The 16347-nt window shown below is 36.4% G+C and overlaps 1 protein-coding gene across 1 annotated transcript in view; it reads left to right on the top strand.

The window, feature by feature from the left end:
* SHCBP1L (SHC binding and spindle associated 1 like) overlaps positions 1-16347 on the top strand; it is a 42604-nt gene that overhangs the window by 20973 nt on the left and 5284 nt on the right. The window contains exon 6 of the mRNA XM_047705481.1: positions 12852-12957. Within this exon, the coding sequence (XP_047561437.1) occupies positions 12852-12957 (106 nt within the window). The remainder of the gene's footprint in view (positions 1-12851; positions 12958-16347) is intronic.

The following is a 16347-nucleotide window of genomic DNA, read 5'->3' as shown; positions in this document are numbered from 1 at the left end:
GCAAAGGAAAAAAAAAAGGACAGAAAAAACGTCCAAGAATTGTGGAATTATTTCGAAGGGTGCAGCATATGTGTAATTGGAATACCAGAAGAGAAAAAGAGCAAATGCAGCAGAGTAAATGTGAATTAATAATGTTGAGAATTGGGGCACCTGGGTGGCTCAGTGAGTTAAAGTCTCTGCCTTCAGCTCAGGTCAAGATCCCGGGGTTCTGGGATTGAGCCCCGCATCAGGCTCTCTGCTCAGCAGGGAGCCTGCTTCCCCCTCTCTCTCTGCCTGCCTCTTTGCCTACTTGTGATCTCTGTCAAATAAATAAATAAAACCTTTAAAAATTATAATGTTGAGGATTTTCCAAAATTAAATGTAGACACCAAACCATAGATCCAGGAAGCTCAGAGAATACCAAGAATGATAAATACCAGAAACCTACACATAGGCATATCATATTCAAACTGAAGAAAACTATACATAAAAAAGCTGAGGAGGAAAGGAACACCTTATCTATAGGTGAACAAGAATAAGAATTAAAATGCATTTCTTATAAGAAACCATGCAAGCAAGATAAGAGAGGAGTGAAATATTCAAAGTGTTAACGAAATATCAACCTACAATTCTATATATTTGGTGAAAATATTTTTCGAAAGTGAAACGATAATAGCTCTTTAGACAAAAAGAAAAAGAAAAAAAAAACTTGGGGGGATATATCACCTTGCAAGAAAAATGAAAAGAAGAAAATTGCTAAAGGTCAGAAACTCAGATCTATGTATAGGAAGGAAGAAGAGATTTGGAGAAAGAATAAATAAAGATAAATTAAAATCTTTTATTTTTCTTTATCTCGATTTATTAAGAAGACACCATTTCATACTAGTTATGATGGTATTGGGTGATAATAGTGTACAGATTGGTAAAATAAGTGACAGTAATATACTGAGGGGAGAAATGGGACTACTCTGTTAAAAAGTACCTGTACTATATATGAAGTAGCATAGTGTTATTTGAAGGTGGACTAAAATTGGTTTAAAATGTATATTGCAAGACTTCAGCCACCGAGCATGTGCCATGAGACAGCTTTTCTGCGACAGAATGGTGCCAAGCATACCACAAGGGTCTCCACCAGAGGAGGGAAGCAGTCCATGCATTGCCAGGACCTTTAAGATTTGGAGTTTTGAATCCCAGCCATGTGACGGAGATAAAACACAGGAGAACTGGGATGTCACGTGGGCTGACAGCTGAGCACAGACAGGTTGAGGGCAGTGATCTGACAAAAGCCTAGGACATATGAGAGGATATTGTTTACTTTTCTGTGAGAGCATCCTGAACATCTGTGGCTGAGTTCCCTTCCCTGGGGAAAAGAGCATAGGGTGACACCGTCTCTCCCCCACCTCTACTAGCATGGATGGACTTCAGAGAGAAACCCAGTACGTCCAGTGGACGCTGGAGTGGCTTGTACAAAACCCTGCCCCTCTTGCACTCAGCAGGAGATTCTTTGCAAAGGCAGGTCTGATTGTGAACCAGCTCAGAAGGCCCCTCCCTCAGAAGACCAACACCCTACCCTCATCCCTGCATGTACCACGTCTGTTGACCACAGAGCACTCCAAAGTGTCAGCCCAGTTCTGGTGGAAATAGGACCAGGCTGGCTGGCTTTTTTCCTTCTTTCTTTCAATTTTATTACTTTATTATTATTATTATTTTAATTTCTTATATATTCTTTTTTGTTTCTTTTTCCTTTGATGTCAGGCTTATGGTTGTTTTGTTCATTTGTTGATATGGTTCTTTTTTTTTTTTTAAATCAGGCTTTTTTCTTTAATTTTTTCTTTCTTTTGTATTCTTTAGAATTGGGCTATAGGTTTTTGTTTCCTTTTGCTTTTTTTTTTTTTTTGGTTCCTTTTCTCTTTTCTTAGATCAGATATATTTTTTAAATTTTTTATCAGACTTAACAAATCCAAGCACGCCTAGTTAAAGGTCTGAATACTGCCCACTACAAGCAAAAAGGAACTCTTAGAGGACTGACCTGTGGGAAAGAGCAGCCAAAACACAACAGCAGAGAGCACACAGCATACACAGAAACAGTTCCTGAAGCACCAGGACCTGAACATTGTATGACCCCTTCTTAATATAGTATTACTCTCAAGAGCAGAAATAAAACAAGCTTTCATAACACGCAAAAGACAGAAACCTAGACATAATGACAAGATGGAGGAATTCTCCCCAAAAGAAAGATCAAGAAGAAATCAAACCCAGGGATTTTCTCAAAACAGATATAAGCAATGTACCTAAATAAAAATTTAGAACAGTCATAAGAATACTAGCTGGGCTTGAAAGAAGCATAAAGACACCAGAGAAACCCTGGCTGAGGGTTTCTAGTCAGGCCAAAATAAAAAATGCTTGAACCTGAGATGCAAAACCAACTGGATGCAATCACAATGAGGACAGAAGAAGCAGAAGACAAACAGGTAATACAGAAGATAAAATTATAGAAAATAAGTTGAAAAGGAAAAGAAAACTATTAGATTATGAACATAGATTTAGGGAACTCAGTGATTCCACAAAACACAGTAATATCCATACATAGGAGTCCCAGAAGAAGAGGAGAAAAAGGGGCAGAAGGTTTATTTGGACAAATTATAGCTGAGAATTTCTCTAATCTGGGGAAGGAAATAGGCATTCAAGTCCAAAAGGCACAGAGAACTCCCCTCAAAATCAACAAAAACAGGCCAACACAAAGGCATATATTGAAACTTGCAAAATACAAAGATAAAGAGAGAATTCTGAAAGCAGCTAGGGACAAAAAGTCCCAAACCTATAAGGGCACACACATAAAGTTAGCAGCAGACCTGTCCACAGAAATTTAACAGGCCAGAAAAAAATGACATGATCTATTCAAGGTGCTAGATTGGAAAAATATGCAGCCAAGAATAGTTTAGCCAGCAAGGCCGTCATTCAGAATAGAATGAGAGAGCGTGAGTTTCCAAGACAAGCAAAAGCTAAAGGAGTTCATGAACACTAAATGAGCTCTGCAAACAATATTAAAGGGGACCCTCTGAGCAGGAAAGAGTGACCAAAAGCAATAAAGACTAGAAAGGAACAGAAACAATCTACAGGAACAGCGAATTTACAGGTAATGCAGTGGCACTAAATTCATATCTGTCAATAATTAATCTGAATGTAAATGGACTCAGTGCTGCAATAAAAAGAATGAGGATATCAGAATGGATTTTTAAAAAAAAGCAAGACCCATCAATATGCTACTTACAAGAAAGTAATTTTAGACCCAAAGACACCTCTAGATTAAAAGAGAGGGGATAGAGAACCATCTATCATGCTGATGGACATCAAAAGAAAGAGGGAGGGGCACCTGGGGAGCTCATTCATTAAGTGTCTGCCTTCGGCCCAGGTCATGATCCTGGGGTCCTGGGATCAAGCCCCGAGTCGGGCTCCCTGCCCAGCAGAAAGCCTGCTTCTCCCTCTCCCACTCCCCCTGCTTGTGTTCCCTCTCTCACCGTGTCTCTTTCAAATAAATGAATAAAATCTTAAAAAAAAAAAAGGGAAGGAAAGAAAAAAGGAAGAGGGAGTAGTCATACTTCTATTAGATACACTAGATTTTTAAAAAAGACTGTAATAAGAGATGAAGAAGGCCTCTATATCATAAAAAAGGTGTCTATCCAACAAGAAGACCTAACAGTTGTAAATATTTATGCCCTCAACTTGGGAGCAGGCATATATATAAATCAATTAATAATAAACTTAAAGAAACTCAATACAATAACAGTAGAGGACTTTAACACCCCACTCAGCAAATGTACAGATCATCTAAGCAGAAGATCAACAAGGAAACAATGACTTTGAATGACACTCTGGACCAGATGGACTTCACAGACATATTCAGAGCATTTAATCCTAAACTAGCAGAATACACATTCTTTTTGAGTGCACATGGAACACTCTCCAGAATAGATTGCATACTGGGTCACAAATCAGGCCTCAACAAGTACAAAAGGATTGAGATCATACCATGCATATTTTAAGACCACAGTGCTATGAAACTTGAAACCAACCACAAGAAGAAATTGGAAAGACCACAAATACATGGAGGTTAAAGATCATCCTACTAAAAATGAATGGGTTAACCAGGAAATTAAAGAAGAAATAAAAAATACATAGAAGCAAATGAAACTGAAAGCACAACAGTCAAAAACCTATGGGACACAGCAAAGGCGATCATACGAGGGAAGTATACAGCCATATAGGCCTTCTTCAAGTAGTTTGAAATACACAACCTAATCTTACACCTAAAGGAGCTGGAAAAAGAACAGCTAGTAAAGTCTAAAAGATTAAGATCAGAGCAGAAATAAAGGATACAGTTATCAAAAAAAGAAACAAAAACAGATCAACGAAACTAGGAGCTAGTTCTTTGAAAGAATTAACAAAATTGATGAATCCCTAGCTAGACTTACCAAAAAGAAAAAAGAAAGGACTTAAAGTAATAAAATCATGAAAGAGGAGAGATCATAACCAACAACACAGAAATACAAACAATTATAAGAGAATATTATGAGCAATTATATGCCAACAAATTGGGCAATCTGGAAGAAATGGATAAGTTCCTAGAAACACAGGAAACCTTCCAAAACTGAAACAGGAAGAAATAGAAAATTTGAACAGATCCATAATCAGCAAGGAAATTGAATCAGTAATAAAAAAATTTCCCAACAAACAAGAGTCTAGGGTTGGATGGCTTCCCAAGGGAATTCTACCAAACCTTTAAAGAAGAAGTAATTCCTATTCTCCTGAAGCTGTTCCAAAAAATAGAAATGGAAGGAAAACTTCCAAATTCATTCCGTGAGGCCAGCATTACCTTGATCCCCAAACCAGACAAAGAACCCACTAAAAAGGAGTATTACAGAAAAATATCCCTGATGATCATGGATACAAAACTTCTCAACAGGAATCCAACAGTACATTAAAAGGATTATTCACCATGATCAAGTGGAATTTATTCCTGGGATGCAAGGGTGGTTCAAAGTCCACAAATCAATCAATATGGTTGATATTAATAAAGTATTAGAACATTAATAAAGGATAAGAACCATATGATCCATGAGGCACCGGGGTGGTTCAGTGGGCTAAAGCCTCTGCCTTCAGCTCAGGTCATGATCTCAGGGTCCTGGGATCGAGTCCCACATCGGGCTCTCTGCTCAGCAGGAAGCCTGCTTCTCCGTCTTTCTCTGCCTGCCTCTCTGCCTACTTGTGATCTCTGTCAAATAAATAAATAAAATCCTTAAAAAACTTTTTAAAAAGAACCATATGATCCTTTCAATAGATGTAGAAAAAAATTTGACAAAATATAGCATTTTTGATTAAAAAAAAAAAAACCCTCAAGAAAGTAGGGATAGAAGGAATATACCTCAACATTATAAAGGCCATATACACCACAGCTAATATCCTCAATGTACTCAATATCCTCAAAACTCAGTTTTTCCCCTAAGTTCAGGAACACAACAGTGATGTCCACTCTCACCACTATTGTTCAACACAGTTGTGGAAGTCCTAGTCTCAGGAATCAGACAACAAAAAGAAATAAAAGGCATCCAAACTGGCAGAAATGTAAAACTCTCACTATTTGGAGATGACATGATACTATATATATATATATTATAGACAAATATAGAAAAATATAGAAAACTCAAAAGACTCCACCAAAAAATGGATACAACTGATACATGAATTCAGCAAAATTGCAGGATATAAAATCAATGTACAGAAATCTGTTGTATTTCTATACACCAGTAATGAACCAGCAGAAAAAAAAAACAAGCAATCGATCCTATTTACAATTGTACCAAAAACCCTAAGCTACCTAGGAATAAACCTAACCAAAGAGGTGAAAGATCTGCACAACGAAAACTATAGAACACTTACGAAAGCAATGGAAGAAGACACAAATAAATGGAAAGACATTCCATGCTCATGGATTAGAAGAACAAATATTGTTAAAACGTCTATACTCCTGGGGCGCCTGGGTGGCTCAGTCAGTTAAGCGTCTGCTTTTGGCTCAGGTCATAATCCCAGGGTTTCGAGTCCCACATCAGGCTCCCTGCTCAGCAGGGAATTTGCTTTCTTCATCTTCCCCTCCCACCTGCTTGTGTGCTCTCTCTCTGTCACACACTCTCTTGCTCAAATAAATAAAATCTTAAAAAAAAAAAAAAAAGTCCAGGGGCACTGGGTGGCTCAGTCATTAAGTGGCTGCCTTCGGCTCAGGTCATGATCCCAGGGTCCCGGGATTGAGCCCCGCATTGGACTCCCTGCTCAGCAGGAAGCCTGCTTCTCCCTCTCCCGCTCCTCCTGCTTGTGTTCCCTCTCTCACTATGTCTCTCCGTTAAATAAATAGATAAAATCACAAAAAAAAAAAGTCTACACTCCCCAAAGCAATCTACACATTCAGTGCAATCCTTACCAAAATAACACCATCATTTTTCACAGAGCTAGAACAATTTAAAAATTTGTATTGAACCAGAAAAGACCCTCAACAGCCAAAGTAATGTTGAAAAAAGAAAAGCAAAGTGGGAAGCATCATAATTCTGATCTTCAAGCTATATTAAAAAGCTGCGATCATCAAGACAGTGTGGTACTGATCACAAAAATAGACACATAAATCAGTGGGACAGAACAGAAAACCCAGAAAGGGACCTACAACTGTATGTCCAACTAATCTTCAACAAAGCTGGAAAGACTATCCAATGGAAAAAAGACAGTCTCTTCAACAAATGGTGTTGTAAAAACTGGACAGTGACATAGAGAAGAGTGAAACTGGACCACTTTCTTACAGCATACACAAAAATAAATTCAAAATGGATGAAAGACTTAAATATAATACCAGAAACCATCAAAATCCTAGAGGAGAAAATAGGCAGCAATCTTTTTTACCTCTGCTGCAGCAACTTCTTACTAGACATGTCTCCTGAGCCAAGGAAAACAAAAGCAAAAATGAACTACTGGCACATCATCAAGATTAAAACTTCTGCAAAGTGAAGGAAACAACCAACAAAACTAAAAGGCAACTGACAGAATGGGAACAGATATTTGCAAATGACATATAGGATAAAGGACTAGTATCCAAAATGTATAAAGAACTTTCAAACTCAGGACACTTGGGTGGCTCAGTTGGTTGAGTGTCCAACTCTTGGTTTTGGCTTAGGTATGGTCTCATGGATCGTGGGATCAAGCCCTGGATCAGGCTCCATGCTCAGCGGGGAGACTGCTTGAGGATAATCTCCCTCTGCTCCTCCCTGCCCAAACAAATAAATGAAATCTCTTTTTAAAAAAAAAAGATTTTATTTATTTGACAGAGAGCGAGCACAAATAGGCAGGGGGGGGGGGGAAGCAGGCTCCCTGCTGAACAAAGAGCCCAATGCAGGGCTCCATCACGGGACCCTGGGATCATGACCTGAGCAGAAGACAGATGCTTAACCGACTGAGCCACCCAGGTGCCCCATAAGTAAATAAATCTTAAAAAAAAAAAAAAAAAAAAGAATTTATCAAACTCAACACCCAAAAAAAAATCCAGTTGGCAGAAGACATGAATAGATGCTTTTCCAAAGAAGACTTCCAGATGGCTAACAGACACATGAAAAGATGCTCAACACCTCTCATCATCAGGGAAATACTTATCAAAACCACAATGAAATACCACTTCACACCTGTCAGAATGGTTAAAATTAACAACTCAGGAACAACTGGTGTTGGCAAGGATATGGAGAAAGGGGAACCTTTTTGGATTGTTGGTGGGAATGCAAACTGGTGCAGCCACTCTGGAGAACATTGTGGAGATTCCTCAAAAAGTTAAAAATAGAGCTACCCAAGACCCAGCAATTGCAATACTAGGTATTTATCCAAAGGATAAAAAAAATACACATTCAAAGGCACATATGCACCCCAGTGTTTAGCAGGACTATCAAAAGCCAAATTATGGGAAGTGCCCAAATGTCCATCAATTAATGGGTGGATAAAGATGTGGTATACACACACATGTGCGCACACACACACATACATACACACTCACATAGGAATATTATTTTTTTTAAAAAAAGGAATATTATTCAGTGATCAAAAAGAACAAAATCTTGCCATTTGCAAAGAAATGGATGAAGCTAGAGAGTATAATCCTAAGTGACATAAGTCAGAGAGACAAATATATGATTCCCTCAAATATGGAATTTAAGAAACAAAACAGATGAACACAGGAGAAGGGAAGGAAAAATAAAATAAGATAAAAACAGAGGGAGGTGCCCCAACATCAGTAATCACACTTTAAATGCAAATGGTCTAAATATGTAAATCAAAAGATATTGTCCAAGTGGATAAAAAGACAAGATCCAACTGTACGTTATGTATGAGAAATCAATCTTAAATATAAAGGCTTAGAAATGTTAAAGAGTCAGAGAAAGATACTGTATGCTAACACAGTCATTAAAAAGCTAGATTAGCAATATTAATTTCAGACAAAGCAGGCTTTGGGAAGAACCAGTTTAATTAAATCAGGGATTAATTAAATTAACTAAATCAGGGATAAATAGGGGCATTGCATAATGATAATGGGCTCAGTTCTCCAAGAAAACATAGCAATCCTTAATGTGTATGCACCCAACAACAGAATACCAAAATATGTGATGCAAAAACTGACAGAAATGCAAGGACAAATAGAAAAATTCACTATTATAGTTGGGAGACTTTAGCGTCTCTTTTTCAGTAATTGATAGATGAAGCAATAATAAGGGATAGATTCCTTAAGTTGATGAAGAACATCTACAAAGACCCTACAGCAAACATAATACTTAGTGGTGAGAAACTGGAAACTTCTCCCTAATACAAGGAATAAGGTGAGGATATTTTCTCTCATCATTCCTATTAAGTATCATGCTGGAAGTCCTAGATAGTGCAATATGACAAGAAATGGAAATAAAAGATATACAGATATACAGAAATGGAAACAAAAGATATACAGAAATAAAAGATATATCCTATATAAAAGATACATAGGACAAGAAATGGAAATAAAAGATATACAGAAATGGAAACAAAAGATGTAATAGAAGATAAAAGATTAGGAAAGAAGAAGTAAAACTCTTTGCAGGTAACATAATTGCCTACATAGAAAATCTCAAAGAATCATTATCATCATCATCATCAACAACAGTAATAAAACCCTGGAACCAATGAGTATAGCAAGGTTAACATTTTAAATCCCTTGCTTTCTTATATATCAGTAATAATTTGAAATTTTTAAAATATCATTTAAAATAAAGCCAAGAAATTAAATATTTAGGTATAAATCTAACAAAATATGTATAGGATCTACATGTGGAAAACTACAAAACTATGATGACAGAGAAAATGTAAATGAGAGATATTATCTGTCAATATTGTTAAATGTCAGTTCCTCCCAACCTGATGTGTAGATTCACTGCAATCCTAATGAAAATCCCAGCAAGCTATTTTGTAGGTATTGACTATTTCTTAAAATTCATATGGAAAGGCAAAAAGCCTACAAGAGCTAACATGGTACTGAAGAAGAATAAAGTGAGAGTACTCATACTACCCAATTGTAAGGCTTGTTGTAAAACTATAGTAATCAAGAAAGCACAGTATTGGTGCTTAGACACATAGACCAATGGAACAGAAAAAAAGAGTCCATAAATAGACCCACACAAATATAGTGAGTGGGCTGAACTTTGATAAAGGAGCAGAGAAAATTCAATGGAGAAAGAATATTATTTTTAACAAATGGTGCTGTAGAGTAATTAATTGGATATCCATATGCAAAAAGATGAATGTAAACACAGACCTCACATCTTCACAAAAATTAACTCAAAATGATCCAATGACCTAAATATAAAATAAAACTGTAAGACTTGAATAAATCATAGAAGAAAACATAGGTGATCTTGGATTGACAATGAGTTTTTTTTTAGGTAAAACACTGACAATATGATCTGTGAGAGAAAAACATTGAGAAATTGGACATTTATATTAAAAGTAAAAATTTATGCTCTGTGAAAGACACTGTTAAGATAATTAAAGATAAGGCAAAACTTTGAAGAAAATATTTGTAAAATACATATCTGATAAAAGGTTTGTATCTAAGATATACAAAGATTCTTAAAATTCATTGTGAGTAACAGACAGCCCAATTAAAAATGGACAAACATTCTGAACAAACACCTCACCAGAGAAGATATACAAATGGGAAAAAAAAGCCTATAAAAAGATACCCAACATCATTGCAATTATGTAATTGCAAATCAAAAGAATGAGATACCATTACTTACCTATTAGAATGGTTAAAATCCAAAAAACTAAACAAAAACAGAAACAAACCAAAAAACCTTGACAATACCAATTGCTGGCATGGTTGTGGAACAAGAACTCTCATTTATTGTTGATTGGAATGCAAAACAGCACAGCTTTTTTGGAAGATAGTTTAGTAGTTTCTTAAAAGCTTAGTGTGATCTAAGCATATGAGCCAGCAATAGTGCTCCTAGTTGATATTTCACCAACTAAGTTGAAAACTTACATTACGTAAAAAGCTGCACAGAAATAAAAAAGGATTACTAAGGAATACTCCAAACAATTATATGCCAGAAAATTAGATCACCAGATCAAGTGGACACATTCCTGAAAATATAAAATCTACCCAAATTGACTCAAGGCAAAACAGAAAACCTTAGTGGGACCTATAGCAAGTGAGGAGATAAAATTAGCAAATTATAAACTACCCACAAAGAAAAGCCAAAGACCAGATGTCTTCACTGGTGAATTTCATCAAATATTTAAAGGTTTGACACCAATTCTTTACAAACTTCAAAAAAATAGAAGGAAACACTTGCCCACCTCATTCAGTGAAGCCACTATTATTCCCAATACCAAAACTAGGAAAACATCACAAGAAAACTACAGAATAATATCCCTTATGAATATAGATGCAAAAATCCTCAATAATATACTAACAACTAGCAACATATTAAAAGGATCAGACACTATGACTAAGTTGGATTTATTCCAAAATGAATCAATATAGTGCACCATATTAATAAATAAAAAACAAAAGCCACACCTCAATAGACATGGAAGAAGAATCTGACAAAATTCAATGCTTTCATGATAAAAATTTTCAAAAATCTTGGAATAGAAGGGATATTTTTCAGCTCATATAAGGCCATCTATGAAAAACCTTTAACTAAATCCTACTTAGAGGTGAAAGAATGGATGTTTCCCCACTAAGATCAGGAAGAAGATAAGGATGTCTACTCTTACCACTTCTATTCAAATTGAACTAGGGGTTCCAGCTAGAGCAATAGGCAAGAAAAGAGCCATCCAGATTGGAAAGGAAGAAGTAATAAAATTACGTCTATTTGCAGATGACATGATTTTTGTAAACACAAAATCCAGTAATGAAATACTGCTCAGCAATATAAACAAAATGCTGATACACAAAATAAATGATGGATCTCAAAACAGACTGAATGAAAAAAAGCCAGACACAAAAGAGTGTGTCATATATTATTTCACTTTAAAATTTCATTTAAAAAAATCCAAGAAACGGAAATCTATGACAGAAAGTAGATCAATGGTTGCTGGGGAATAGGTGTGGAGGATTGACTGCAAAGATGAATGAAGTAACCTAACAGTGTGATGGGAATGTTCTATATCTTGATTGTTTTGATTGAGTTAAGTGGGTATACACATTTGTGGAACTTCATGGAATGGTTTACTTAAAATGAGTGTTATGTAAATTATACCTTAATAAATTTGATTTAAAAAAAAAACCACTGATACATACTTTTGATTTTAAAACTAGGATTGCATGATAAACTACTGTATTTCCTGAACGTAGGATGCTGTACTCTTTGAGCAGCTAGTGATCAGGTATATGGTGAAGAAATGTGTGAGTAGTTCTCTTTCTCAAGATCATAATCACTTGCTTAAATAGGTATACAAATGCTGAATGGGTTTACTTTTGAAATGTTCAATGAAACTTTTGAAGCTGAAACATATTTGTACTAAAGCTGCTTTCCAGGAGTGTCAAGCAGTAATGAAAATGTGCTGCAGAGAACTCAAAATATGACACCTAAGGAGATTATTAGTAAAGCTACATCTGTCGGTAAAGGAGTGTCCCTTTCAGCTGATAGTAATGATAAAAAATTATACTCAAACTTTCTTTCTTTTGATAACACTTACATGATTAAGAGTTAGAAAACAGGAATTGCAAAGAAGAGCCAAAAGACAAGAAAGAGTGGAATCAGAACTGCTGAAGAGCAAACAATAATAATTAAAAACATACACAACTCAGAGAGAAGCTAGACTTGTTCTGTTGGGAGGCCTCAGTCAACGTATCTACGGAGACCATATCCTTTGAAACAAAACACTTTGTTAGTTGAACACAGTATCTAAAACTGGGCATTTCTCTAAACATTTTTATGCCTCAGTATCGGAGACCTAACTGATCTTTGCTTTGTTTTGAGTCCACAACTGAGTGGACTATGAAAGTATAATCAGGAAAATTTTCTACTGTATTAAAGATTTGAGGTGACAGGTGTTGATTTTAGTGGGTTACATACAGATTTCCAGGTACAAACCATGAAAATGAAAAGATTTTAGAGTTCGAGAGTGTAAACATTCAGTTATCTAAAAGATTTTAATCATTCCATTGCTCCCAAGTTGCTCATTGCTCTCAAGGAGCTTAAAATAAGTGAAATCTACTTCTCAAAGATGCTTGGTGCCAAGTTTTATTTTATAAGTAAGCATAGCTTGAGTCTTGTTCAGGTTAATATCGTCATAATAAATGTTTTGAACTCTAGAGTTCATGGACCTTTTTTCCCAAGAATTCTGAGGCGCCGGAAGGGAAAAAGAGATTTTGGAAAGACTATAACACATATTGTGGCAAAAGTGATGACTACTGACATGGTAAGAAATGCACTTTATCCCTATTTGTTCATTTAAGTTGTAGTTGTGTACCCTCTTTTTTGAGGGTAGGGTTCTTGTCTGACCTTAATGCCTTCTTTCTCCCATTACATCCGCTTCAGTGATTAACATATAATCAGTACTAAATAAATAAATGTCAGCAACTATTTACTGAGTACAAACCTTATTGCTAGACACTATGCTAGTAGTAACTATGGAAAGGATAGGAGACAAATATGAGAAAGACTGCATTTGAGAGTGATACCATTTTGAACCAGATCCACAGTCTTGCTGCTTCATACATTTGAGAAGTTATTGAAGGATAGTTTTGCTAGATATAGAATTCTTGGTTGACAGTACCCAACCCCCCTTAAATATGTCATCCCACTGTTTTCTGGCTTCTGTGACTTCTGTTAGGAAATCAGCCATTAATCCTATTGCCTTGTATATATCGAATTGCTTCTCTTTCACTGCTTTCAAGATTCTTTCACTTTCAACAGTTTGATCATATGTGTTGGTTTGGCTTGTGTTTATCCTACTTGATGCCCATTAAGCTTCTTGGATGTGTAGATTCACAGATTTCAACAAATTTGAAGTGTTCAACCATTATTCTTCAAATATTCTTTTTGCTCCTCTCTCTCTTCTCCTTCTGGGACTCCTATAATACATTTGTTTGTATTCTTGATGGTGTATCACTGGTCTCATCAACATTGTTTATTTTTCTTTGTGCTTTTTTTCTATCTGCTCCTGAGACTGGATATTTTAATCATCCTGTCTTCAAATTTGTTGATTCTTTCTTCTTCCCACTCAAATATGGTATCTAAGCCTTTCTAGTGAGTTTTTTCTTTTTTTTTTTAATTCAGCTATTGTGATTTTCAACAATAGAATTTCCATTTGGTTCTTTTTGTAATTTTTATTTCTTTATAGATATTGTCTATTTGTTCATTGCCCTTCTGGTTCCTTTAGTTTTTTGTCCATGGGTTCTTTTAGCTCTTTGAGCATATTTAAGACAGTTTATTTCAAGTTTTTGTCTGATAAATCCAAAGGCTTGTCTGGGCTTCCTCAGAGGTGGTTTCTATAAATCTTTTTTCCTGCAAATGGGCCAGTTTCCTGTTTCATTGAATGTCTTGTAACTTTTTTGTTGAAACTCGGTTTTTTGAATATTATAATCTAATAACTCTGGAAATCAGTCTACCCTATCCCCAGGGTTTGCTCTATTAATTTTTGAGGACTGCAGTTGTCCATATGGTTAGCAAATTTTCCAAACTATTTTTGCAAAAGCTGTATTTCTTTTTGCGTGTGGCTACTGAAATTCTATTATGTAATCTCAGCAGGTAACCAGCTACCTGACAAATTTCCATAAACACCAGTAGCTAAGAAACAAAAACAAAAAATATCTCACAGTCTTTGCAAATTAGCTCTAAGCTAAGGCACTCCTTCAAAGCTGAGCCAGGCTGCTTACAACTCTGCCTTGGCTTTCACCTCTTGCTTCTATGGGGCCCAAAGATCAGTGGGAAGCAAAGCTTGGGGTGCTTTCATATCTCTCCTGAGCATGCATCCAGCCCTGGCCCTGTGCTTTTCAGCCCTTGTTTCCCCAAGAATCTTCCTTCTCAGCCTCCTCCTCTGCAGACTTTTCCTTTGCCCCAGACAGCTATGGGTAGTGTATGTTTTTAAATGCTTTCATCAAGTGATACCTATATTGCTGCTCAGTTCTGAGGAGGATATTAAACAAGTCAGCTTTGTCAGTCCTTCCCCTGAGATACTGACTGGTCTCAAAATAAACCACACTTCCCCCCCCCCCCAAGAAAGAGAGCAAGGGAGCGGCAGAAGGAAATGGAGAGAGAGAATCTTAAGCAGGCTCCATGCCCAGTGTGAATCCTGATGAGGGGCTCCATCTCAACACCCTGATATCAAGACCTGAGCCAAAATCCAGAATCAGATGCTTGACAGACAAAGCTGCCCCTCACAACCGCACTGTTTTTGAGAATAAGGTTCATATTTCCCCCACCCCATGCCTGCTTCAGACCAGCCAGCCACAGAAACACGGGCTGTTCTTTTCACAGCTGCTGCCAAGCTGGGGAATAGAAGATGGTAGGCAGCTAAGCAAAACCACATTTTTTTCTTTTTACCAAATTTTGACAGCCTCTTCATTAAGCATTTGCATGGTTGCTGTGTTTGATTAGGTTCCAGGGTTCCAAAAATGTTGATTCTGTCATTTTTTTTTTCCCAACTTAATATTTGCTTCAGTGGAAGAACCATTTTTTTGGAGCTCTTCATTCCACCATTTCCATGACGTCACTTCTCTTTTATATCATTCTGTTTCCTTCCTAAATGTACTGAGATGTATTCAATTTTTTTTTTAAATAATAAAACAGTATACATCCTCAATACCACATCTCTCTTCTTTTACATAGGAAAACTTCTTGACATATTTATCTGTCTCTACTGCTTTCACATTCATGCCTCTACTCACAGTGATCTTGTTTCTGCCACCAGAACATCAGTGAAAATGCCCTTCTGGTCGATGTGGGACCAAGCTGTGGCTAAATGCACTAAGCACAACTCGAAGATCGCCATCTCATTTAACCTTTCCGCACCCGACATCATCAACTCGTTCCTCCTTTCCTGACATCTCGATGTCCTGATTTTACCACCTCTTTGGCTACTCCTAGCCTCAGCTTTGAGATTTCTTTTGTTTCTGCCTGTTCTTTTAATGTTTTTCATTGTTCCATCCTAGAGTGCTATCTTTCCCTCTTCATACAGTCTTGTAGCTAATCTTATCCATTCCTATGCTTAAGTAACTCCCAGATCTTTATGCCCAAATGTTAGTCCTATATTCTAGACTCCTATATGCAGTCTATTGGATACCTCTGCTTAGTGACTCCACCAGTATTTCAAATTAACTGGCATCAAAACTAAACTCATTATGTCCCCTCACAAACTTCTTTCTCCTGGGTTTCCTATTTTCATGAATAAGAAAAATATAAGTGAGATGGATTTTGAGTTCTTCCAAATTATTTAGAGGTAATCCTTGTGCTCTCTGCCACCAAAGTATTTAGAATACACCATAAATGAATATAGTAGTTTGCTGAATTAGTAAGGATTATGAGTTCCAAATATATATGGAAAAAATGTTCACTCTTGCTTATCAAATGAATGAAAATTAAAATGAGGCAATGAGGATTTTTGCCTATTAAGGTGGCAAATATTTTGTAAATTTAAAAGATAACCCCATGCTGATGAGTTTACAGCAAAATGAGTTCTCAAACCAAATTTTAATTGTTTAAACTCTTCAGGAGGGCAATTTAGCAATATGTATCCAAGACACAAAATCTTTTATACTTCTGACACAATAATTCCCCCATCTGATAATTTATCCAAAGAATTAACTAG

The sequence above is a fragment of the Lutra lutra genome, chromosome 15, assembly GCF_902655055.1.
Source record: "Lutra lutra chromosome 15, mLutLut1.2, whole genome shotgun sequence".
Taxonomy (NCBI): domain Eukaryota; kingdom Metazoa; phylum Chordata; class Mammalia; order Carnivora; family Mustelidae; genus Lutra; species Lutra lutra.
Note: the sequence above shows the minus strand (reverse complement) of the source record. Positions and strands in the feature narration are given on the sequence as shown.